General features: G+C 42.2%; 1 protein-coding gene across 2 annotated transcripts in view; it reads right to left on the reverse strand.

Annotated features, from left to right (window-relative positions):
* Positions 1–16,192, reverse strand: part of LOC116400704 (phospholipid phosphatase-related protein type 4-like) — a 42,658-nt gene extending 26,466 nt beyond the window's left edge. The window contains exons 1-2 of one of the 2 annotated variants that reach the window (XM_031878663.1): positions 15,737–16,192; positions 5,041–5,226 (exon numbers count right to left, since the gene is read on the reverse strand). In XM_031878663.1, the coding sequence (XP_031734523.1) occupies positions 5,041–5,226; positions 15,737–15,820 (270 nt within the window). In that variant the 5' untranslated portion in view covers positions 15,821–16,192. The remainder of the gene's footprint in view (positions 1–5,040; positions 5,227–15,736) is intronic. The other variant, XM_031878664.1, reaches the window with a different exon arrangement.
* Positions 16,193–25,051: the final 8,859 nt, after the last annotated feature.

The following is a 25,051-nucleotide window of genomic DNA, read 5'->3' on the forward strand; positions in this document are numbered from 1 at the left end:
TATGTGCTTCAGTGTTATACTGTATATGTGCTTGTCCTGTAGGTGAGTCTGTTCTGCGTGACGCATGCTGCAGCCTGTTATGTCTGCTCTGCTTTAATGTCGTACACTTTTCTTTTGTATTGGTTTTGTCTATACGTTGCTGTCCATTTGTCTATGAATTTTAATTCCGTTTCCATTTGAGACTTTGTTATTTTAGGCTGCCTTGAAACATCTGGCTGGGGACAGCAGATGTAAATTAGACTCTCTGGCTAACTCTGGCTCGCTTACAGTTCAACTGTTGATTGGTGTGCATTGTCCCTGAAAAATAAATAAATAAATAAACAAATGTTGATACTCAACTGTCTGTCTACCAGTCAACTGTCTGTCTACCACTCAACTGTCTGTTTACCACTCAACTGTCTGTTTACCAGTCAAGTGTCTGTTTACCAGTCAAGTGTCTGTCTACCAGTCAAGTGTCTGTCTACCACTCAACTGTCTGTCTACCACTCAACTCTCTGTTTACCAGTCAAGTGTCTGTTTACCAGTCAAGTGTCTGTCTACCAGTCAAGTGTCTGTCTACCACTCAACTGTCTGTCTACCGGTCAAGTGTCTGTTTACCGGCCAACTGTCTGTTTACCGGTCAAGTGTCTGTCTACCGGTCAAGTGTCTGTCTACCAGTCAAGTGTCTGTCTACCAGTCAAGTGTCTGTTTACCACTCAACTGTCTGTCTACCAGTCAACTGTCTGTTTACCAGTCAAGTGTCTGTTTACCAGTCAAGTGTCTGTCTACCAGTCAACTGTCTGTCTACCAGTCAACTGTCTGTTTACCAGTCAAGTGTCTGTTTACCAGTCAAGTGTCTGTCTACCACTCAAGTGTCTGTCTACCAGTCAAGTGTCTGTCTACCACTCAAGTGTCTGTCTACCGGTCAAGTGTCTGTCTACCGGTCAAGTGTCTGTTTACCGGTCAAGTGTCTGTTTACCGGTCAAGTGTCTGTTTACCGGTCAAGTGTCTGTTTACCGGTCAAGTGTCTGTTTACCAGTCAAGTGTCTGTCTACCAGTCAACTGTCTGTCTACCACTCAAGTGTCTGTCTACCACTCAACTGTCTGTTTACCAGTCAAGTGTCTGTCTACCAGTCAACTGTCTGTCTACCACTCAACTGTCTGTTTACCAGTCAAGTGTCTGTTTACCAGTCAAGTGTCTGTCTACCAGTCAAGTGTCTGTCTACCAGTCAACTGTCTGTCTACCAGTCAACTGTCTGTCTACCCGTCAACTGTCTGTCTACCAGTCAAGTGTCTGTCTACCAGTCAAGTGTCTGTCTACCAGTCAAGTGTCTGTCTACCACTCAAGTGTCTGTCTACCAGTCAAGTGTCTGTCTACCAGTGGTCACTAACAAAATCTCCATTAGCTGTTTAGCTCAGTGCTATTGGCAGATGAGCCGCTCACTGTGATTACTCTGAGCAGCATGATGGGAATGAATTACAATATAATAAGTGTCTGATTAAGTTAGGTGTTACAATTTTTTTTAAGGTTGTTCCTCAACAACTTATATTGGACGTGCAGTTGTGACAGACTTTATGTCCTCTTCCCTCATTGACACATGTGGTTTTGAGAGGCTGTGATGTTACTGTCTGTGCTGCTGGGTCATCTCATCACACACATACCAGAAAATGGCAAAAAGACTTATGGCAACATCATAATGATGGGAAAGGTGGCAATGGTTGTTGTGCTAGCACAGTAGCTTGATCATAGCCTGTATATAAGAAGTAGACATAGTCGTCAGGACGTCACCCGTTGCCGAGTCCATGGCCATCTTGGTTTTTGCAACAAGTAAACTTGTAGGAGCCATTAGTTAGGTCTGGGTATTATAAATGTATATTGGGAGCCTACCTTAGGTTGACCACGGGTGGCAGTGTGGGTTAGTGTGGCAGGTAATTAATATATGGGGCACAGGTGCAACAGACAGGTGATGATGCATGGGTGACGGGGAGATTGCATGGTTTTTACCGCAAAACCAGACACACCAGAGGGAGACCAGGAAGCTAAGTGATATCAAGTTGTATTGTAAATTGTGAACTCTAATTAAATGGGAACCTCACCCAAAGATACGAAAAGCCTGGAAACTTTATGTCGAAGCGAGTACGAAAACACGATCTTCTCCCGCACCCAGGCGAGTGGCTAGTTACAGGAATCAGTCACTACAAAACTGAAGTGACCTATTTGGATACGCGCCGCGGTAGACGCGCAGTATATGGCTCTGGTAACGACCTGTCAATCACAAGGTAACCCCGCCCTGAAGCATACCTTCCTTTATGGTCTATTTGACTCTAAATCAGGGGTCTCAAACTCCCGGCCCGCGGGCCGAATCCGGCCCGCCACCTCATTTTATGTGGCCCGCGAATCCGCCAGCAAAAAAAAAAAAAGAAAAGTAAAAAAAAAAAAAAAAATTTTTAAGTTGAAGTTAGACTTGATAATAAAAATATCCCCATAGTCGAAATTATGAGATAGAAAGTCGAAGTTATGAGATAGAAAGTCAAAATGATGAGATTGAAAGTCAAAATTATGAAATACTTAAACACACAGTCACAGAAGCAGCTCTTTGGCTGGTTACTGTACATGTGACATGAAATGTATTGTGAGTACATTGAAGACTACTTTAAACTGGCTTTAAAACACATGAAATACTTCACGTGGGATTGTGCAAACGCACCCTTGAAAGGATTTTAAGCTTTGAACAAAGTTATTGTAATAACTTGTGTTTGATATTTGTGTTTGCTATTTTCTTTAATAGTTTGATCTTTGATAGAGTAATGTGGGTTAAAAGGATTTAAGTTCTAATAACAAATGTGCTTAAATATATTTATACATTTATATAACTGCATGTACAATATTTTTACACTTGAATAAACAATAATCAAATGCAGAGAGTTATTTACCAATATGTTACAAGTAGTTACATTTACAACCGGCCCTTTGTGGGCGACCATGATGCTGATGTGGCCCGGAGTGAAAATGAGTTTGAGACCCCTGCTCTAAATGGACCATAATTTACAAAATGAATACCATGCTGTATTGAAGAAGACTTTAAACTAAAAAGTATAACCATAAACTCATGTATACGATGTTTAAGTAGGGTCATTTTCTCAGAGACTTCTGTACAATCTGACTTCTATACAACCAGAGGAGTCACCCCCTGATGGCCAGTAGAGAGAATACAAGTTTAACACACTTGTATACTAGATTCTGCAATCTTTTTGAAGTCGTCAAACTATTTAAATGGAATTTGAAGTTTTTTATGTTTGCGTTTTTCTGTTACCTCTCACAACAGCTCCTCCCTACATGTATAATCCAGTGGTGGGCCGTCAGGGCCACCAAAGCCTTCTCTGCTGGCCTAAACAGAATCACAAAGTTATAGCTATTTTATAATTTCATAATTTTTCATAAATACACTACATGTTTTCAAATTATTTTTCCCATTAGCTTGTTTTAAGTAGAGCTTTTATCCAATCAGATTCCGCCCCTATGTCTCTATGTAAGGAGAGAGGCCTGAGGTGCTCTAGGAAGCCTTTGCAGTTTGAGTGAATGGGGGATATTGTTGATCGTCATAGTCTTCAACCAATCAGATCTATAGTTTGACATGTTGGGCGTATTCTTTGACATGTCAGAGCTTCCTACGTGGCCTACAAGTACATAAGCATTAACGTGCAGCTCAGCATTAACGTGCGCCGTGATTGGTCAGTGGGCTAGCGGCACTGTTGTGAAGCTGAAAGCTAGCTAGCAGAACTTAGTAGTAGTAAGAGTCCAAGTTGAAAGATATAAGAGGTTATGACATTGACATGATATTTTTAGCGTTTTGCTTGGTGTGGCTTTGTTTTTTTAACACTCAATGGCTGAAGGAGGAGAAACAGATTTGGGAGTTACTGGCAACAGCTTTCTGAAGGACATTTCCAGAAAAGCTGTAAGAAAAGGTCAGCCAACCCCACAGCTAGCAGCCCTGACCCAGCCAGGAAAAGGATTTGTACAAATGGTATTCCTGGCTGACAGTGTCGGAGAAGCGTTACACATTTTATGGCTAAGAATGAGTTTTATTTGCGAGTGAGCGTCTTGGTGTTTGGAGCTATGCTAGATTTGCTAAGCTGAGGTGGCTAACCAAGGCAGCAACAAGACACCATAGCACGACACGAAACTTACAAGCTACGGTGTTTTTGAAAACTTTTGCTGAGACCCAAATGGATCAATAACTCAACGAACACGTTCGCAGGAGGACCTCTGGCTGGAACTGAACCGCACCGATGTTCTGTTCAACCGCGTCATTAAACTCTTTGTAATCAAAGAAAGGAGGATGGACTTTGTCTTTAAGTGAACAGCAGCTGTGGTAAGTGAACTGCTTTTGTGTTTTTGCAGTAGCGTTACTACTGTGTTCATTTGTCTATCGTGTCGTTTTTATGATATGGTTAATATTGTTCCCTCTGATGTGAATAATATTTGAATGGCTCGTGCTCTTCAGTGTGCGGATGAATATGTGTTTTAGCGCCGCAGTTTTCTGGATTGATTTGTTGCTTTGTTGTCATATAAATATATGTGACTGGTTCTTCTGAGTTTGTTCTTTGTGTTAATTACATTAATTTTGACGAAGCATGCCGTCATCGCGAGGTTAGGGTCGGACATTTGATTCTCTGTTTGGGCTTTTGTTTTCTTTTACAAAGCAGGAATTATGGTCTGGAGAAATGGGGATTGTGTGGCGATTGCTTTAGCCCTGTTTGAATCAGTAGGGAACAGCTAAACGCTACGGGGAGAGTTTGTAGCATGTGTGCTTGTAGCGTGAGTTTATGCGTGTTGTTTTCCTGCTAAGCTAGTTTAGTATAGCCTAGCAGAACCGTGGTGGCAGCATGTTGTCTGTTACGCTGGGTGGGTTGCCAGGTTGAGTGCACCGATTATATTTCCCACAATTTAAGCTTCTGCATTTTCCAAATGCACTAGTATTATTCAAACGTATTGTTCGGCTCGTAAGCCTTCGGTTCGTAGATATTAATGTGAGGTACAGTGTGGGGGTGATGACTTACTGTTGCGGTGGGAGCGGCGAAGGCCAAGCTGAAGAGCAGAGGCAGTGTGCAGACTTCCTGTCTGGGCAGGATGTAGGGCAGAGACAGACTGCGGTCATTGCAACTGTACCCAGAATGCACCGGCTGGAATATATCGGTCAGCTCCAGGAAATAAAGACTGACAACAGAGGAGGCCAGGATAGGGAGCTGCAGTAAAGAAACAACAACACAATATAAGTGAGAAAATAGTTTTAAAAATATAGTCAAGTTGTATTTATATATTTTGTCAAATATTAACCTTTTTTCTTGCCACTATCACCCAACGTTTGCCAATGGGGGAATGTTGGGTAAATTATAGAGTACGGTTTAGACCAGCTCTACATGAAAAGTTTCTCGAGGTAACTTATGTTATGATTTAACTCTGTGTAAATACATTTAATTGCTTATTGGCAGCAAAAGAAAGTTTTCTGATCCATCAGGGAGTCGGGTCAGAAACTAGTGGCCATTAGAACCCTTCAATATTTAACCATGGTGTTTTATGATTTAAACACCATACACAGTATATCATATCAGAGGCTGAACAACAGTGACTAGATACCTCAGTTAACTCCAGTTTTTAGGGGTGCAACGGCTCATAACACTCACGGTTTTGAGTGACAAATCGGATCAGCACAAAAAAAGAGCGAATATAACTTTTGGAGAACCCCGATCATGCTTTTATTGCCGTCGATACAAATTGCCATCTTTTGATGATCAATATTGGCAAAAACAGATTGTTTTTGTTGATTATAGCAGCTGGTCTACAAGACTCCACCGTCTCAAAACCACTCTGAAGTCAGTAAACCATCAAAGGTTCTAAGTGTTATCCTTTTACTTTGCTGTAGTCATCTATAGTGATTATTTGCACACAGTTCAAATGATTAAGAAATAAAAGATTGTATTTTTTATTGATAAAAACTAAATCTTGAAAAGTTTTAATATAAGCTACTTTGAGCTAATGTTATGAAGTGAAACATGTCATAGTTCCCTCCGTAATATATATTTTATAATGCTGTAAAGGCATCGTTTTCAAACAGCTGTATTTATTCAAGTGTCTATGTAATAATTCTGTGCTTCATGTGCGTGCCGAACCGTGAGGGGGGATTCGCACAGATCATGGATCAACCACGGCCCATTACACCACTACCAGTTATGGCTACAATACGCACAAAAATACAGACACAAACATGCAGGAATAGATGGAGGTAAATGGTTTGTTGCTCTCAAAGATTTTGACCAAAGCTTTGTACTAAAGGGTGTGAATGACAGACGGTCAAGAGGAATAACACTCCTCTCTTTGCTCTTATTAACCATTACTTGTCAGGTAAGCCACACAAAGACACAAACCTGCAGACAGAAGATTAACAAAACCAAATAGAATGGAACTGTCACAGCTCTGACACTACTATCCTGTTTTTCTGTCTCTCACTCACCTAATCAGCTTATTCAGTGCACCTGCTAGTCACACCCACCTCATCAGCTCATCACTCTCACCTGCTCACTCTGCTGCATCCACTATTTAGCCCCCAGTCACACACACACTCACTGCCAGATCGTTCTCCGCATTCATGACAGACCTTCCAGTGTTTACCCTCCGACTGATTTCCCGTTACCGACCCTGCCTGTTTTGGACTTATCCGCCTCGCCTCTCCCCCGGTAATTCACAGTCTTCTGTCCCCGACCACGAGATCCTGCCGCTGTTTCCTCGGGGTTCTGTCTGCCTTCTCCCTTAACGGCTTGTCGTTCCACCGTGTGGGATTATCCATCGGTGCTATTCAAAGACTGTTACCTGTTGTGTGTCCAGAGGAAAATAAAGCTTTGATTCCATCCAGTGTGTCTGTTGTACTGCTCCTGGGTCCTTACCACACCCGTTACAGGAACAACTCTTTGTACAAGGCCAATCATTCACACTGCAAACGAGCAGAAATCATTTTACTCACTGCACTTTAATCTGTGTTTCAGAACATATTCAGGATAATGCCAAGCCTGATGAAAAGCATTAGCATCAAATAAATGTGAAGAAGACTGCTCCCAATCCTTTCCAAGAAATGTTCATCAAGGGACATCATTTGCAAAGGATGTGAGTTTAAAAGATATTTTTGAAAATATGCTCATGAAAAGTTCCTCTGTAATAAATAGTGCTTTTTGCTTTGTTGGGGTTGAAAAAATACTTGGCAGGTAATTGGATGAACCATCTGTCCATCATTGTCTAACCCACGGGGCAACCAATCAATGGACTACCAGTGAAGTCAGTTGGTTAATAGGGAGAAGAGCGTCCGTGTAGTTCTTTGCTCTTTGTTCAATGAAGAAATACTCAAGTTCTGATGTAACTGATGCTATTGCCTCTCTGTGTCGTCACACACACCTAAATCCCGCCCATAGCTGCCAGAATTACTCCTCGAAGGACACTGTGGTTCGGACACAAACGCATTACTTGAAGCCTGACAAGATGGATTTAGGGGGCTCAGTGATAGATCGGGTCGTCCTTCAATCAGAGGAGCGGGGGTTCGGTCCTCTGTCTAGTCTGTCGATATGTACTTGGACAAGACACTTAACCCCTGCCATCAGTGTATGATGGGTGTGACATGTAGTAAAGTTTAGGACGTAAGAGTCATCGTAGGACTAGATAAGCACTATTGAGTGAAACTTCTTGTTTGATGTTTTGATATTGCGAGAATCCAGCTACTATTTTCTGACACTTTATTGAATAAACTAGTAAAAATTAAAACAAACATTGCTACATTCATTTATAAAGAAAACTATTGTTTGGTTATGCTTCAAGAGAGAATGCCAAATTTAAGTTAAAGTTTAAGTACCAGTTGAATAACTTCTTTTCTTCCCTGGTTGCCTGTCTTGTATCATGGACAAAGCTGAGAGTGTTGCATTATATATTTTTGAAGGATAGCTTTTGTGGGGAGAAATAAACTGAAAACAGGTCAGACAAGATATGACACGAATACCTCTTGTAAACTTGCTGAAAAATCAGCTGCTCCCGGCGTCGATTAAGTGTTAGCCCACATTTTCTAACACTATGGCCAAGAGAAATGCGTTGAAAGTGTTTTCATGGAGTGGAAAATTACTAATGTCTCAAACTAACTAAATAATAAATATCTAAAATGTAAGTCCGCTTTACATTTATGGCTGAGGAACACTCAGTTGCAAATGTTGACATGTTGAAAAAATGGAGGTTCATTAAAGTTATCACAAATTATTATGTGGAACAAGCACGTCCATACCAAATGTCATGGCAATCCATTCAATAGTTGTCAGATATTTCACTCAAAATTATAAAGGAGAGACCATCAAAGTAATTCATCCTCCTTGGAACATAAATGTACAACATTTTATTGCATTCCATCCAATAGTTGAGATATTTCAATCTGGACCAAAGTGATGGACACAACAGACATGGCCATCCATAGAGCCATGAGCTTGATTTAAAGGATAACAATCACAAGGAAGCCCAAATGCTCCTGAATGTCTGCCACCATATTTAACCAATCACATATGACATCATGATAGCCATCATTATATTCAGTAGTTCAGTGCATTACAATTATTCACTTTTCTCAAAATCCCAATCTGTAACCTAGGGTTAGAATAATATGCTGGTACATTGGTACAGATTTTTTCTTTTTCTAAAACATTATATTGATGATTCCCTGCCTGGAGAAATCATTTCTGTATTTATTCCAGGTGAGAAATGAAACAAATCATTTAGTGTAGGAGGGTTTACAAAAACAATTTAATGGGTGTCAGTCAATAGTACCTGCTAACTGCCCTAAGGAGCTGCTCACCCACCTACGAGATTTTCAATACTCTGGCTGTGAAAAGTCTGGGGGAGAACTTCATACTTATCATTTCTTCATGGAAATATAACACCCTTTAAAATCTGCATCTAAATAGCATTTTGCATAGTTAGCATGTGAAACTAACTTTTTAGAAAGAGCAGGGAAAGGTAAAAAACCCTTTCTGAAAAAAACACATTAAAAACTGAAGCTCGTGGGAAGCTACCCTGGAAGTGGGGCAGCAGATGTGTGCACCAACAACAAGCCAACAGAAAAGCATTCAAAAATACAGCAGACTTCCCTGCTGTTATCAGGTTGATCCATGTCATCAATACATTTATCAAAACATCAATATCTCCTACCCTCACCTATGGTCACGAACTCTGGGTCGTGACCGAAAGGTCAAGGTCGCGGCTACAAGCGGCCGAAATGAGCTTCCTCCGTAGGGTGGCCGGGCTCAGCCTTAGAGATATGTTACATACTGTTTAACATAGGAGCCCAATATAATTTACACTGATATATCTGTAGCGTGTCAGCCAATACGAAATTAACAGATGTATCAAAGATAGGTTTGATGTCATTTGTTAAGCAAATTTTAAAGCAAACTTTAGAAATGTTGCCAAAAAATGAACAAAATGAAATACAAAATGAGGTAATTTCCGTCAACTAGTTTGTAGTAAATACCCTCAGAAGTTGGCGCTAGAGGTTTGCATGGATGTAATCCCCCAGTAAACCGAGTAGAAGAGGTAGAGGTTACGAACCGGAAACCAAACACCGCCTTGGTCATCTAACCCATATACAGAATTTTGAAGCATATTGAGGCCTCCTATGATTTGCTTTTTAGGAATGAAAATAAATATTTTTAGGCTGGTTTACTGGATTTGGAGCTAGTCATGGTTAAATGTTGTGTAATAGTGATACCAGTGGCGGGCCGTGTGTTTTATACCTGGGCCTTCAGGTCTGTCCTACTACAGTTGAACCACCTCCTAATAACCTCATTATGACGCCACAGCTACGGATTATTATTTGTTTCGTGTAAAAAACGCATATTCACATAACACTGCAACGTTTGACAAGTGAAATAAAATGTTACATGAAGCTCAACACCTACAAATACACTAACTGCAGAGTGCAGATACATGAATACGTGCATGACGGGATGCTTCGTCATTAACGGACAATGCATATAGTCAAAATCAACGTAATTAACACAATGACAAGAACAAACTCACAAGAACCAGTCACATATATTGATATGACAACAAAGCATGTAGAATAACATAAAACCCAAATAACACGACTCAACATGCCTCTGCACATTCCAGCAAAACTGCAGCGCTAAAACATGCATTCATCCACACACTCAAGAGCACCATTCAAATATTATTCACATCAGAGGGAACAATATTAACCATATCATAAACACGACACGATAGAAAAATGAACACAGTAGTAACGCTACTGCAGATGTAAAAACACAAAAGCAGTTCACTTACCAAAGCTGCTGTTCACTATTGAAAGACAAAGTCCATCCTCCTTTCTTTGATTACAAAGAGTTTAATGACACGGTCGTACAGAACATCCGTGCGTTTTAGTTCCAGTAAGAAGTCCTTCTGGATTCATGGACGCCAGTGATGACAATCGAGCCTCCCCAGTTGTATTTCTTGAATACGTTTTAATGCATTTGAGGGCTGAATATGTCCGCTTGATGGAGGCAGTAGATATTATACCTTGAACTCTTTCTACTAGATAGCTAGTTCCACAACAGTCACGCTAGCCCACTGACCAATCAAGCTGCACGTTAATGATGTTGTAATTGTAGGCTACCGAGAATGCTCTGGCATGTCAAAGAATACGCCCAACATGTCAAACTAAAAATCTGATTGGTTGAAGACTATGACAATCAACAATATCGTCCCCATTCATTTAAACTGCAAAGGGATTCACTTGCAATTCTGAAGGCCTCCAGGCAGATTTTTTTACTTAGCGACAGCATAGAGGGGAAATCTGATTGGATAAAAGCTCTACTTAAAACAAGCTGCGCTGGAAGCAGAGCAATTGAGGAAGACAGTAGCTGTGCAATGAGATAAGAAGCTAATAGGAAAAAATATTAAGAATACATGTAGTGTATTTATGAAAAATAATTAAACTATAAAATAGCTATAACTTTGTGATTCTGTCAGGGCCAGCAGAGAAGGCTTTGCTGGCCCTGACGGCCCACCACTGAGTGATACTCTAACCCTAACTTGGAGAGGTTGGAAGGAGATATACCTTTCTGAATTGTTACGTTTCTACCTAAAAACCTGTGGAGCTAATATTAGCAGAGAACACATTAACTAGCGTTAGCTTTTCTTTGCTACCCTAGCTACTGCAGGTATACTGAATGCAAACACATGCTGCTTCCGCTTTTTAATGATTGTAACAGTGAATAAAGACCTACCTAGATAATATATATTCAGGGACAGCAGTTAGTGACAGTGGTAACTCTGACAGCTAGACGGAGTAGCTTTGTAAGGTCAGAGTGACCTTTTACCTTTGATCACCAAATTCAAATGAGTTCATCCTTCGGTCCATGGGGACAATGGTGCCAAACTTCAAAAAATTCCCTCCAGGCATTCCCGGGATATCGTGTTCAATATAATGGACCAGACGGACAGGCGGATGGATAACCAGAAAACATAATGCCTCCAGCCACGGCTGTCACTGGCGCAATTATAAACCTTTGGGATGTAAATCCCCCGGTGTGTACTATATCATGCATATCTGATGAAGGGAGTACAATAATGATCATTTTCGAGACCCATAGTCAACCAAAGCCTTCGTAGCCACTGTGCACACAGAGGAAACCAGGCTGCAGTAGGGATGTTTTTCTCCTCTTAACCTCTCTAGCCCTGAACACACAGATGTAAAAATACACCCCATTCAGAGGGCCATGTTGCCTAGCAGCCAGTTGGTGGGTAGGATGGTGTGACAGTGTGTGAGATAGAAAATGTAGGCGAAACAGAGCAGCTCAGTCAGGGAGAATAAGGAGAACAATATTTATGATAGATTCAAATTGCTTTTTTAACTAAAAGCCAAGAAATTTCAGCCTTTCACCAAACACTCATATAGATACTGATGTGCAATTTTGGGATCTTGCCATACTTCACAAAATTGTTAATTCTGCAAGAAAGAGGCCAAGCTGAAACTATCCTTGATCACGCGCTCTGTTTACAGTTAACATGGCAACATTTCAAGATAAGCATAAAATCTGCAAAACTACGTGCCAACAGGCTTTTTCCTCATTAGTCATTCATCCATTATTCAGTGTGCCTAACACTTAATATACAGGATTGCCTATAGCTTGGTCGGATCACAGTTTGATCCTATTCTCCATTCGAAGATTGGTTTGGAAACTGGCCCGCAGTGAGCAGTAGACAGGGAAACACACTCCATACCGACACATCAGGCGGACTCTGTAATGATACATGAGCATGTCCGATGTATATCGCACAACCTGGAAAAAGAGTTTTAACTAAAGGCTTCTTCATCTTTTTGTCGAAACATCATTCATCAACTAATTCTGGACGTCTCTGGATATCTGGCCAACAAGACAAGAGATCAACCTGTTTTGTACGTCCATACACGACGCCTGCTTGGTGGGCACACTGCATGTCAACCTTTACCCATTCACACTGGAACGGAGGAGGTGGGATTGAACCGCGAATCTGCCAACCGCCAACTGGTTTTCACACTGGCCAAGCGGTGTGGAGTGGGAGAAGAATGTCAGGGTTCTCTCTACCCTCCATCCCACTGCACAAGCTTTCTTTGACCACTGGTTTTGGTTTTGCAGTCTTATAGCCACAAGTCCCTGACCTACATTGGCTATAACGTCAAGAAACAACTCTGTATGTGGCAGGAGAGTTTGAGTTCCAAACTTACCAGAAACTCCAGTTCCACTTCTCTTCCCTGCTTCCTGCTGCAGTTTCTGCTCATTCATGAATACAACTCAGGATAGCCACACAATTAAATTATGTCATCTAAATATCAAACGAGACAGGAAAGGTGCTTCCAAACAGAGAGCGGATACGGCTGCACCTGTCACCCAGTGACATCAGTGTTCTGTATTTTGAATGGGCGGCAGTAGAGCACAACTTCACCCCCACTGGCACATCTTATACTATAACCAAACACGTACAGTTATTCTGCCACCAGCAGTTGACTTCAGTTGGGTGTTCTGTTGCTAGCACAGTGACCGCCCCTATTGCAGCTGCTGTTCAGGGTTTCCAGTAAAAAGGTTGTTAGTCCTGGCGGCCAAGTGTCTTGTTTTTAGGTCAGTCCACCTTAAGTGAGCCCGGGCCGAAGTTGGGGCTAACTTTGGGGCTAACCCCCTTCACTTTAATTAGTAAAAAATACGCGTCCCGCGACCCACGAATCACTGTTTGGCCCTTGAGCATTTGTGGCATTTCTTCAAATGCCAAATAGCCTAAACTGCTATAATGTTAATGCTAACTTCATACTGACTACTACTAACTGCACTACATTCCAAACTATATGAATATCCATATCATAATATAAAGTTACACAGACCAAGGTGTTCTACATACAGTATGGTCTAATAGAGTGCTGCAGGGATGACGTATTTGTGTAGGCTAACCTGGAAATTAGCATCGAACTGGTTCCCTCGACAGAAAGCTAATGGGATTTTCCATCGGATTTTGGATTATTGCAGAAAATGAGGTAAACAAATGTTTGATACTTACGAATTTTGTTCAATAAGATAATCTTCACAAATGAACACTACAATGCAATCACCAGAAGTAAAAAGCTAACGTTAGGCTATAGTAGCAAACTACACCAAGATCGCATGACATCATGTCACCACCACTAAACTAGATGATGACGTTTTGTATTCTCATATAGTCACTTGCTAGCAAACACCTTCATAAAAACACGTAAAAACTTAAAAATTCACAAGTGGGATATTTTCTGACATATTTTGTGTTGTACAAGAAATCCTTAGAATCTTCTAAACTTGTGTTAGCCACAGACCTTATTTCAAGCATCTAACCAAAAGCCTGTTCAAAAATCCCATAGACTTCGAGACAAGGAAACCGTAAGTGTACAATGCTGACTAATTTGGGGGTTTTAGGACTAATTTCTGCAGCACTCTGTAAAGGTGCTATTGAGTTGCATTATGGGAAGTTAAGGACCAGTCATGTTGGAGCTTGCCCTATATTAAGGACTAAATGTCAGGTAATCTCAGCTTCTGCTGAACTAGGCCCGTTCTTTATTTATTTTTTTATCTGTCATCCAACTTTATGGAAATGCGATACTTAACGGCTTGAACATTCTTTTTACGTGACTAGGTTAATGCCTTCATGTATACATACTACAGCAATTTAGGTTGCCTGGTAATTCAGTTAATTGTAAATAAGTAAAGAGATAATGTCTGTATTTGTTGCAGTATGACCTGCTAGTACACTCTGTTGGTCAAAGACTCTATTAACCCACTCTAACCCCACATTCAACACCTGATGGTGCAAGCAGGGGCTCAGCAGCAGCAGGCAGGACTCAATAGAGCCCCAACACCTTTGATCATTCCTACCATTTCAATATTTCAAACCAGAAATTCGGAAGGCAGATTCTGGCAAAACATGACTGTCTTGTTGCTGATCAGCCCGTGGTTAACTGCATCACCAGGTGGAGAATTCAAGTGGTGGACGGAGCACGGCTGCCACTGCATTATGTTCTGTAATACAATGTGCAAGCATTCAGTCCATGGCAGGTGCATTAAAATTAGGCTGACACTAATTGAAATGGTCCTTTAATTAACACAGAGCAATAGTAATGGAACTTTGACTTTCTCTGACTAGGAAAATACTGCAAAATCACAACAAGCCCTCATTCATCAGGGCCTGTCAGAGACAATGCAGTGTCCTGTGTTCATATTCCAATATGATAATCGAAATGTAGGTTATGTCCAAACAAAAGTCATCATTAAAGGCCACCACCACAACTACTACTGTGCTAGTAATAATGTGAATAATCATTTTGAAAGAAGTGCACATTGTGGAGCCTTCAGGACGGCTGCTCCACAGTCTGGGGGCGTAGGAACTAAATGCAGCATCACTGTCAGCTGTAGTCCTGGGTTGAGGAACAATGGCTGTGACAGAGACAGTGGAACACAGTGATGTGACGGGGACGGGCATTTCATCGTGCTGATGTTTAAATTGTGTCGAAATTGCGTTAGTGTGGCATGATATCGAAGTATATGTTCATATTTGGACAGTTGTCATTCACAGTCGTCTATGAACACCGTGGCTCTCTTCAGTCTTTTCCTATCAAGGTGTATTGACGGATGATACACAGATGATGAGCATTCTTTCATGAATCAAGCTGTATAAATCTTTGCATCCCGCCCCACAACATTGCTGTAACATATACACGAGGAATCATGATGCCCTGTTGAGACTGCAGCGTCACTGGCTGCAGAAGAAGAACAGGGTAAACAGGGACGAGGTGAATACAGATTCTCAGTATCACTGCCCTCAAACTGCATGGGCTTCATACCAGGATTACAGACCGTCTGGCTCATTGTTATGTGTCATCTCAATAGTATACATATGATCCATAATGATAACTTCATATTTGTTAGCAGCATAACCTGATTGGGGTATTCAGTGTGGTTGCTTGCTTCCTTAGACCAGCTGAACAGTGAACCATGCAACATATCAACCATATCAAACAGACAGCAGCCTGACAACAGTCAGTTCCACTTGTACCTCTGATGTGATAGACAGATAAAAAGATAGACAGACAGGCAGACAGACTGGTTGTTTGGTTGGTTGGTTTTGATAGATAGATAGATAGATAGATAGATAGATAGATAGATAGATTAAATATTTCACCTCTACAAAATAAAAGCACGGCAGCAGAGTGACGCTGTCCTTGGTCTCATTCCCGCCTTTCAGTCGCTCCTTGGCACGAGACATAACGAGCGGCCGGTGGTCTCTCCCGTTGCAGGGAGACAGGGAGCTGTATTTGATTCCCGTCGTAATTTTGGCGAAATTCCGACGGACTCCGGTTCCCCCAAGCCCTTAACGGCAGACCTCCATCGCCCGACGAGGTGAGCTGGAGGTGTCGATGCCTGCTAATGTGATTTGTCCGTGGACGCCTCTAAAATTGCGGTTCTTGGGCTTCAAAAATGGTGCCGGCGCAGGACTGGCATTGTCTCCCCTAAATCTGTTCGCCCTGTGTGCTGACATTAAAATTCATCCTGGAAATGCATAAGGTGGTCAGAGGAGAGGATTACTCCTGACACCCCCGCGTAACTCTGATGCTTCTCCACTCACTCTCCTCCAGCTCTGCTGCAGCCAGCAGGGGACCGTCATTAAACAAGTAAACAATAGTAGTGGTTCCTGTCAGGATTTTCAAAGCAAAGCCATTTAACAATTTCTCAGCACAGTTTCTTATTTAATCAATAATTCCCCTGGGCATTCTAAACAACATTTAGGCAAAACTTTGTAATGTTGTTATTGTTATTTACAGAGGATTTTTGCTTGAAATTTGATGGTAGAATTATACTACAAAAAAGAATAACCACATCTGGTCTATAGCGGCTAACTTTCGTTAACTTGACGCATCAGCAGGTGCCAGGCAACTAGCAGTGGGCAACGGTGGCTAAGTGTGGAGCAGGGCCGTCATTCAATCAGCGGTTTGATCCCTGGGTCTGGCTCTGCTAGACGCATGTCGATGTGTCCTTGAACAAGACACTTAACCCCCCCCCCCAAAAAAATGTGCTCCCGTAGCTGTGCTCCTCTCACTCTGCACCAAATTAATTATTTTCAGTAATTTGAGCCACGTAAGATCCACAGACCTCTCTGTGAACTATTTATGCTGAAGTAAATTGTTCTCTTTGTAAATTGTTCATAGTAGTTCATCCAAAGGTCTGCTACTGGGGCATTTGGAGGGAAAGAAGAAAAGATTAAGGATTGTAGAATCTTTAATCATTCTAGATATGCTAGAATCAGTAGCGGGCCATGCATTTTATACCTGGGCCTTCACTATAAACTAAAATAATAATAACCGTAGCTATAAACTAATATAAACTAATAATAACCGTAGCTGAAACACAGCTACGGTTATTATTTGTTTCGTGTCAAAATTAAGCCAACACCTATAGATAGAGTGTCTCCTCTCTGCTCTGACTGTGTGCTTTGGGGCGGCTCACGGCAGCTCGCGCTGCTCGTTCACGACAGTGCAGAACGTACGTGCTTTAACAAGTCAAAACACCAGAAAAGTCTCCAACAACACCAGAACAAGTCGCTAGATTTGTCACTAGTAGCTTTTGACAAAAAAAAGTCTCCATGAGGGTTTGGAAACTCGCCAGATTTAGCGAGAGAGTCGCCAAGTTGGCAACACTGGCACCGACTAAATATGTCCCCAGAGCAACATTGGACATAACAATAGTTTCTATCACATATAAAACCAAACAAAAATTCATCTTCATAAAAACAAGTTGTACAAATAACAATATATAAACAAGCATATTAAAGCTACTGCAGATGTAAAAACAAAAGCAGTTCACTTACCAGAGCTGCTGTTCACTATTTAAAGTCCATCCTCCTTTCTTTGTTAATAAAGAGTTTAATCTCACGGTTGTTCAGTACATCCGTGTGTTTTAGTTCCAACAAGAAGTTCTTCTCCATTCATAGACGCCAGTGAAGACAGTTGAGCCTACCCAGTTGTATTTCTTATATACGTTTTAATGCGTTTGAGGCTGAAAATGTCCGCTAGACAGAGGCAGCAGATATTGGGATTGTCACCGCCCAACATGTCAGGCTAGCCCACTGACCAATCACGTACTTGTAGGCCAGCTAGCAGGCTCTGACACGTCAAAGAATACACCCAACATGTCAAACTAAAGATCTGATTGGTTGAACACTATGACAATCAACAATATCGTCCCCATTCACTTAAACTGCACATGGATTCACTTGTGAGTCTGCAGGCCTCTGCCTCTGTTCTTACCTAGAGACACAGAGGTGAAATCTGATTGGATAAAAGCTCTACTTAAAACAAGCTGCACTGGAAGCAGAGCAACTGAGGAAGACAGTAGCTGTGCAATGAGAACATAAGATAATGGGGAAAATATTTTTATAAATTATAACACATGTAGTGTATTTAAGAAAAAATATTAAATTATAAAATAGCTATAACGTTATGATTCTGTTTAGGCCAGCAGAGAAGGCTTTGCAGGCCCTGACAGCCCACCACTAGCTAGAATCAGTCTAGCTACCTATGGGGGTGGGTGGCACACGTGAATGTGTACCTGATTGTCATAGAGAGTGAGGTGGGATGTGTTTGTCTTGCTAGTCTGTTGAGAGTTAGTCTAGGACCAGCAGCGGATTGTCAAACCTGTTAAGAGAGCACTAAATGGTGTTGACTTGTTTTGGCGTAGGCCCACAGTAGCCTATTGTCCTCTAATTAATCGAAACAAGTAAGATGTCTCTTAGCTTCCTTTCCTTACCTTGTTGCATTTGGTAGAGAAAAGAAAAGAAAGCCTCAATTCCATTCAGTTCCATTTTTTGGGGTGTGACAAAGTCTAGGTAAGAAACCTACATATTTTTGCGGGAATTGACTGAAATGTGTCTGCTGCACACTTGTTACGATTTTTATCTTGTTCACTTATTCTTTAATAAAATATTTACTGTCTCAAATAATGATTTTATTTATTTTATTTCAATATTACCATTTTCACTTCTCGACAAAGTTCTCGTGCCGTTGCACGAGAACTGCCGTTTTGTTAAATCAATGAAAGTAAAGCAAAGAATAATAATTAAATGAATTGTTGTTCTCTTAGAAGTATTTTGTAGGGGTAATAGCATCCAGTGTTGGTATCAGAAAAAGGTCCCTTTTATGATCCTTCCTGGATCGGCCCCCAGGCTGAGAACCACTAATATACATTCTCCATTAGCCTGTAATGTATATAAAGAGCCCACAACTCCCTGCATAGCTAGATATCACTAGTAGTTTGTTTTTTAACTGTTTCTTGGCCTGGATTTCACAGACAGAGTGATTCATCTTCTCATTATATAACCTTTGGAGGAAAACCGATCGATGGGCGTGACGTCAGAAGTGTGCTAAAAACCTATTTTCTGCACGGGTAGCGCGTGTGTGTGCGTGCGTGCGTGCGTGTGTGAACGCGCCCTTTAGCACAACAGAGCTGTACTCGTGCTGATATGTGGGGCACTCAGCCTTCAGGACACACGGGCAGGAAGCACTGTGCCATGCTGCGGCCTCAGGCCACTGCCTGCAATATGTTGTCAGTGTGTTGCTAGACTGCTACCATACATGTGATCAGTCCTATCAATCACCCTCACCTCCACACTGTCATGAAGGTACATTAGAGGTGTCATTAGGTTAAAATGGCCGATGTAAACTGAGAGCATAAGGTACTTGAAACTAACTATAAACTGGTTATTTTAAAGAGATAAATAACTGTTTACTGTTTAATCTATACAAACTTATGTGTATTTATTTGACCTGTAACTAATTTGATCAGCATTACTAAATTTAAACAAACAGAAGCCCTGAGAGGTTTTCCTTTCCATAGATTTATGTATGCGCTTAATGCATTTTCGACATACATTTTGACTAATAATTTATAACAGAGGAGGTATATCACATGCTTGTAATATACATTGAATACCCATGACCTGCTATGGGCCTTTTATGGAGTACCTACTGTGGCATCACACGGGGCCAGGTGGTAGATGGGTGCTACTTCCCCTTTAAGGAGCAGCAGCCACACTACAAGATGGCCGCCGAGGCAACAACTCCGTCTCCTAGAAGGCCTCACCACTCACCCAGGTTTACAAAGGAAGAAGACCCGGTTGTCAGGAGAAAGCAGAGGACACTTTAAGTTGAGTTTTTGTCTAGTACGGTTCTATTGAACAACGCATAGTTTGGATGCTTTTTGTTTGTTTTGGATTTTTTTGATAAAGAGACTTCCCTGAGTTGCCGAGCAGAATAAGAATTAAACGTGACCTTATTCTGAGAACCTTTGATTTTTGTTAGTTCCCTTGCACCACCCCACCCTAGCCTGCCCTAGTGACCTCTCATGACGTTACAGATGGTGGAGAATGTGGGCAGTGGGGCTTAAGTGCTGATGATTGGGACGGAAGATATTGAAGCTTTGACACAGTTTTTTCAGAACTTCACACAAATGACCACCCAACCCAAATGGAGAAATGGAGCTGGTGGAGAGCCAGAGGGCGCAGCAAGACATCGGGGCAGCCTTGTTGCAACAGCAAGTAAACCAACTCAAAGAGCAGGAGCTGCAACAGGTAACCAGGTCAAAACCCAAAGCAGCTGACTTCATTCCGAAACTGGGGGAGACGGAAAATGTGGAAGCTTACCTTCATGCATTTGAAGCGACAGCCACTCGGGAGGAGTGGCCAAAGACACAGTGGGTTGGACTCCTGGCTCCTTTTCTGTCGGGTGAGTCACTTAAAGCGTATCAAGACGTAGAGGCCAGTACTGATCAAGACTATGGCCAGTTAAAGGGAGAGATACTGAGTCGCCATGGGCTGACTAAATTTAGCATGGCTCAACGGTTCCATAACTGGACCTTCCAAAATGGGATAACTCCCCGTTCCCAAATGCACAAATTGATACGGGTGACGAAAAGGTGTCTGGAACCAGAGAAAGAGCAGCCCCACAGACATATAGAGACTCTTGTTATGGACCGTTATCTAAGAGCTCTGCCTTATGAGGCCAAAAAAGTAATGTCACCAAAAATTAACAACGGCCACAGAGTTGGTAGAAGCAGTGGAGCAGTTCCAGGCAGCCTCAGACATGCTCCGCCCTACCAGTAAAAAGCCTATCGCTTGTGTCCCCGTCCAAACAGGTGGGCCTCAACAAAAAGGTCTTAAATCAGCCAACCCTCACTCTGGCCCACCCCATAGACTTGTTAATCCTCCTAGGCCGCCAAGAGGAGTCCCGAACCCCGAGTTGCGCCAGTGCTATCGCTGTGGCGAATTGGGCCATATCTCATGGCAGTGTGACCAGCCTGATGAGCCAATGCCCACAGCAGAGTGTGCTAGCAGCCCTCAGGTCCACTTTGCTGCTCTCCTGGGTGAAAGTGGAGACCGCAGACCAACCTGACCAGTGAGGGTGAATCAACCTGATGTGGAAGCCTTGCTCGATTCTGGAAGTGCCCGGACCCTGATCCATGAATCTGTGTTGGAGGCATTGGCCCCTGCTCACGGAGACCCAGTTCCAGTGGTTTGTGTCCATGGAGACACCCGCAAGTACCCAACCACGGTTGTGAAGCTGACAACCACCAAGGGCACGTTTACTCTTGAGGTGGGAGTAATCAAGACACTTCCAGTTCCCGTCCTGATAGGTCGGGATTGCCCGGTCTTCCAAATGCTGTGGAGGGAAGCCCAAACGAGGCTCAGGCAGGAACCCCGAAAACGTAAGCCCAAAAATAATTAAATGAATAAATCTTGTGTTAATGTTGCAGAACCATGCCCCCCCCCTCACCAGGGATTGTCCAAGCCTTGGCAGGAAACTCGAGTGGCGCGGAATCGACCCCGGTGGACGTGGAATACCTAGAGCCTCAACCTGGGCCAAGTGAAGGTGACTATGTTGGCCCTCTGGAACGGCCACCACTTAAAGGGCAGTATGGAACAGCTCAATTACAGCACCCCACCCTTGGTAATGCCTTAAGAAATGTCCAGGTCCTAGAGGGAACTTTGGTGGGAACCAGGTTAACTCCTTCATATCCTCACTTTGCAGTGAAAAATGGCCTCTTAGTAGTAGTAGTGAAAGCTAATGAGACAGTCATGGAGCAACTCTTCGTTCCCCAACCTCATCGCTCCACAGTTAGCTCACACCCACTTGCTAGGAGCTCACTTGGGGGTAGAGAAAACCAAGGAACGAGTATTACAGGATTTCACAAGCAGGTAGAGAACTACTGCCGCAGTTGCCCAGATTGCCAGATTACAGCCCCCAAACAGCAGTACCGGAACCCCCTTATCCCTTTGCCCATCATAGAAACTCCGTTCGAAAGGGTGGGGATGGATATTCTGGGTCCCCTCCCCAAGAGTGCTCGAGGTCATCAGTTCATCTTGGTCATAGTATACAATCCTACCCGGTACCCGGAAGCTGTCCCCTTAAGAAAGGCGAATGCTAAACAAATAGCCAAAGAACTGTTCCTCTTCAGTAGCCGCGTAGGGATTCCAAAAGAGATCCTTACGGACCAAGGGAGTCCCTTTATGTCTAGGGTCACCAAGGAGTTGTGTTCTCTTTTGCAAGTGAAACAGGGGAGAATCTTGTAATGGTCATTTTTTATGTAGTGTGTATATATATTTCTACTTACTTAGTATATATTTCTACTCAGTATATTGTATTCATACATAAGTAATTTTGCTCTGAACTTTGTTGAACTTTACCGTGTCTCTGTTGTGCAGAAGAAGAGTTCTCCCTTGCCTGTTCACAAAGATAACTGTGTTGTATGAGAATGTTCCACCACCAAGGCCTTTGGGCCGCTTGCTTTGGTTGCTGACCGTTTGTTTTTGAATGTTGTTCCTATCAGTCTGAGACCAAAAGTCTGAGGCTGAAATGTCTGTAACATTGGCCATCGGCCCCCACCTTTGCTCATTCTGTATAAAGAAAGCTTGTTAATTTTTTTCGAGGTTCTTCCTCACTGACACTGTACGCATTCTGTTGTGATGATTGAACCTTCTCTGCGCAGAGAATAAATACTTAAAAGACAACCTGGTTTTTGGTATTTTGTATTCCAGCATGAAAAGACTCACGCAAAGCGGGTATAGGAATTTTTTCCATTACAACCTCGGTGTACCACCCCCAGACGGATGGGTTAGTAGAGAGGTTTAACAAGACTCTCAAAGCCATGCTGAGGAAGGCCTTCGACAAAGATGGAAGAAATTGGGACCAGCTTCTCCCATACCTTCTGTTTGCAGTAAGAGAAGTTCCTCAGTCTTCCACTGGTTTCTCACCTTTGACCTCTTGTATTCCCACAAACCCCAGGGTCTGTTAGACATAGCCAAGGAGACTTGGGAGGAGCAACCCTGTCCCCACCGGACCATGATCGAACACGTAGGGGCCATGCGAGATAGGATGGCAGCGGTGGTCCCCATTGTGAAGGAGCACATGGAAAAAGCCCAGAGAGATTAGAGTGCCGCTTATAACCGAGCAGCTCAACCCAGAGAATTCCAACCAGGAGACGGAGTCCTAGTTCTGGTCCCCACGGTGGAATGTAAGTTCTTGGCTGGCAGGGAACCTACAAAGTAATTGAAAAGATTGGGTAAGTCAATTACAAAGTACGGCAACCCGGGAGGAGCATTCTGAATCAGCTGGAGAGATTTAAGAGACTTATTAGAGCAGCCTGATAATTGGAATTGCAGTAATCTGCAAGCGAGAAGTGACACAGGCGCAGTGAAGTCATGCTTGTTGATGTCGTTCACATAATGGCCTGTTTCCACATGTCTTTATTACTGTTTATTCATGAAAACATCCAACACCCTGGGTGCAACAACAACGAATTAGGTATGTGTTGCAAATGCAACTCTGGAGCAGCTCCCCGACTGACTCCGGGGAACATAGTGGAGCATTCAGCAGCCAGAGTGACCCGTGTTTCCTGCAGGAGTTGGTATAGACCAAACACAGAGGTAAAAGGAGAGTGAATATGGACATAAAATTCTCAGGTAGACACAAACCCAACTGCTAATAAATGACAATGTTCCTCTTTGACTGCTAAGATAATATGAAATAAGTAATGTAAAGATAAGATAAGACATGACATGGTATCAATGTCCCTGTAGGAAAATTTGTTCTGGACTCATTCGATTACAAGAAATGTAAATACAGAAAGCAAAGAACTGCTCACAAATTCACCCTGTTGACTTAAAAAGGTCAAGATACTGTATATCAATGTTGTGTTCCCAGCTTGTTTCTGCTGCCCACAAGTGGCCCAAAATAATCACTTATTGCAGGTTTAATTGGGATGGACTGGTTTCCAGTACCTGCACACAAACTGAAGTAAGAGACACTCTTTCCTATGGGGGACTACAAAGCTGTGCTCATTGGTACTTTTAACATACTTGTACATTTTGCATTTAGGGCCTGTGTGTCTGATGACTTGCTTTGTGTGACTGGATTGTCTTGTTGTATATATGTCACCTGTTCTCACATCTTTCTTGTCCAAGAGACTCCCTGACTAAATAAAGTCTAGCTAACTCTATGCAGCATATAATATTAGCATAATAGCACCAGTAACAGTAGCATGTTATTATAGTGAACTAAGTGGGAGGAACACTGTCGACTTATATTTAATTATTTATCAAATATGAATAAATCCCTTCTGGCAAGAAAGTGACAGGCTTTACGCCAGCTGGAAGATATGAACCCCTGTTTTGCAAAAAGATACAAGACTGAATGTGGTTTTCATGTCATCATTGTTTCCAAAAACTATTAAAAACACACCAGTGTTATTTAAGTATAAAAAACCAGTGAACCACACTCTTGCACTGGGTGACATGTTTCATCATTACCACGAACACACACACACTGCAGTGTATTTGATCAGAATCAGAAACTGTTTATTGGCAGAATCAATACATTTTATCCAACATATATTGTCCTACTGGTCCAAATACTCACACTAAATATGAATTAATTAGCTGCTAACAATAGTTCCCAAAAAGTACAGCTGTTTTAACCACAGTCCAAATGAGCTTTCAGAACCTTTCCTCACCGGCGAGAATAAGTAAAAAAAAGAAACACTTTTATGAAGTTTCTGATTTAAAGATAACTTAAACTGTCACAAAAAAGAAATAACACCCATAATATAATCTGGCACCTTCGGTCCACAATGAGCACACAACTTTTTACTTTGAGTGTGAAAGCTGCCTTTTTGCCATGCTTTCACTGTTGAGGTGAATTGTAAACTACTGTTAGCAGGACTGCTTGTCTGTTAAGTGTCCAAACACAGAAGTATTCTAGGTATCAGCTGTATTTACAGTGCGGAAGGTTATGTGGTTAAATTCAATGAGAGTGGCAACGATCATTATGATTGAAAAATAAGTGGGACGCCGTGAGAGGAAAAACCTCTTCCTGTGTTGGTCCATTGTCCTGCTGCAATGTGCTTCTCAACACCGAACCCTTATTTGTGCCAGACTCTCCAGTATCTTACT

This window comes from Anarrhichthys ocellatus, unplaced genomic scaffold (genome assembly GCF_004355925.1).
Source record: "Anarrhichthys ocellatus isolate YVR2014 unplaced genomic scaffold, GSC_Weel_1.0 scaffold192, whole genome shotgun sequence".
Taxonomy (NCBI): Eukaryota; Metazoa; Chordata; class Actinopteri; order Perciformes; family Anarhichadidae; genus Anarrhichthys; species Anarrhichthys ocellatus.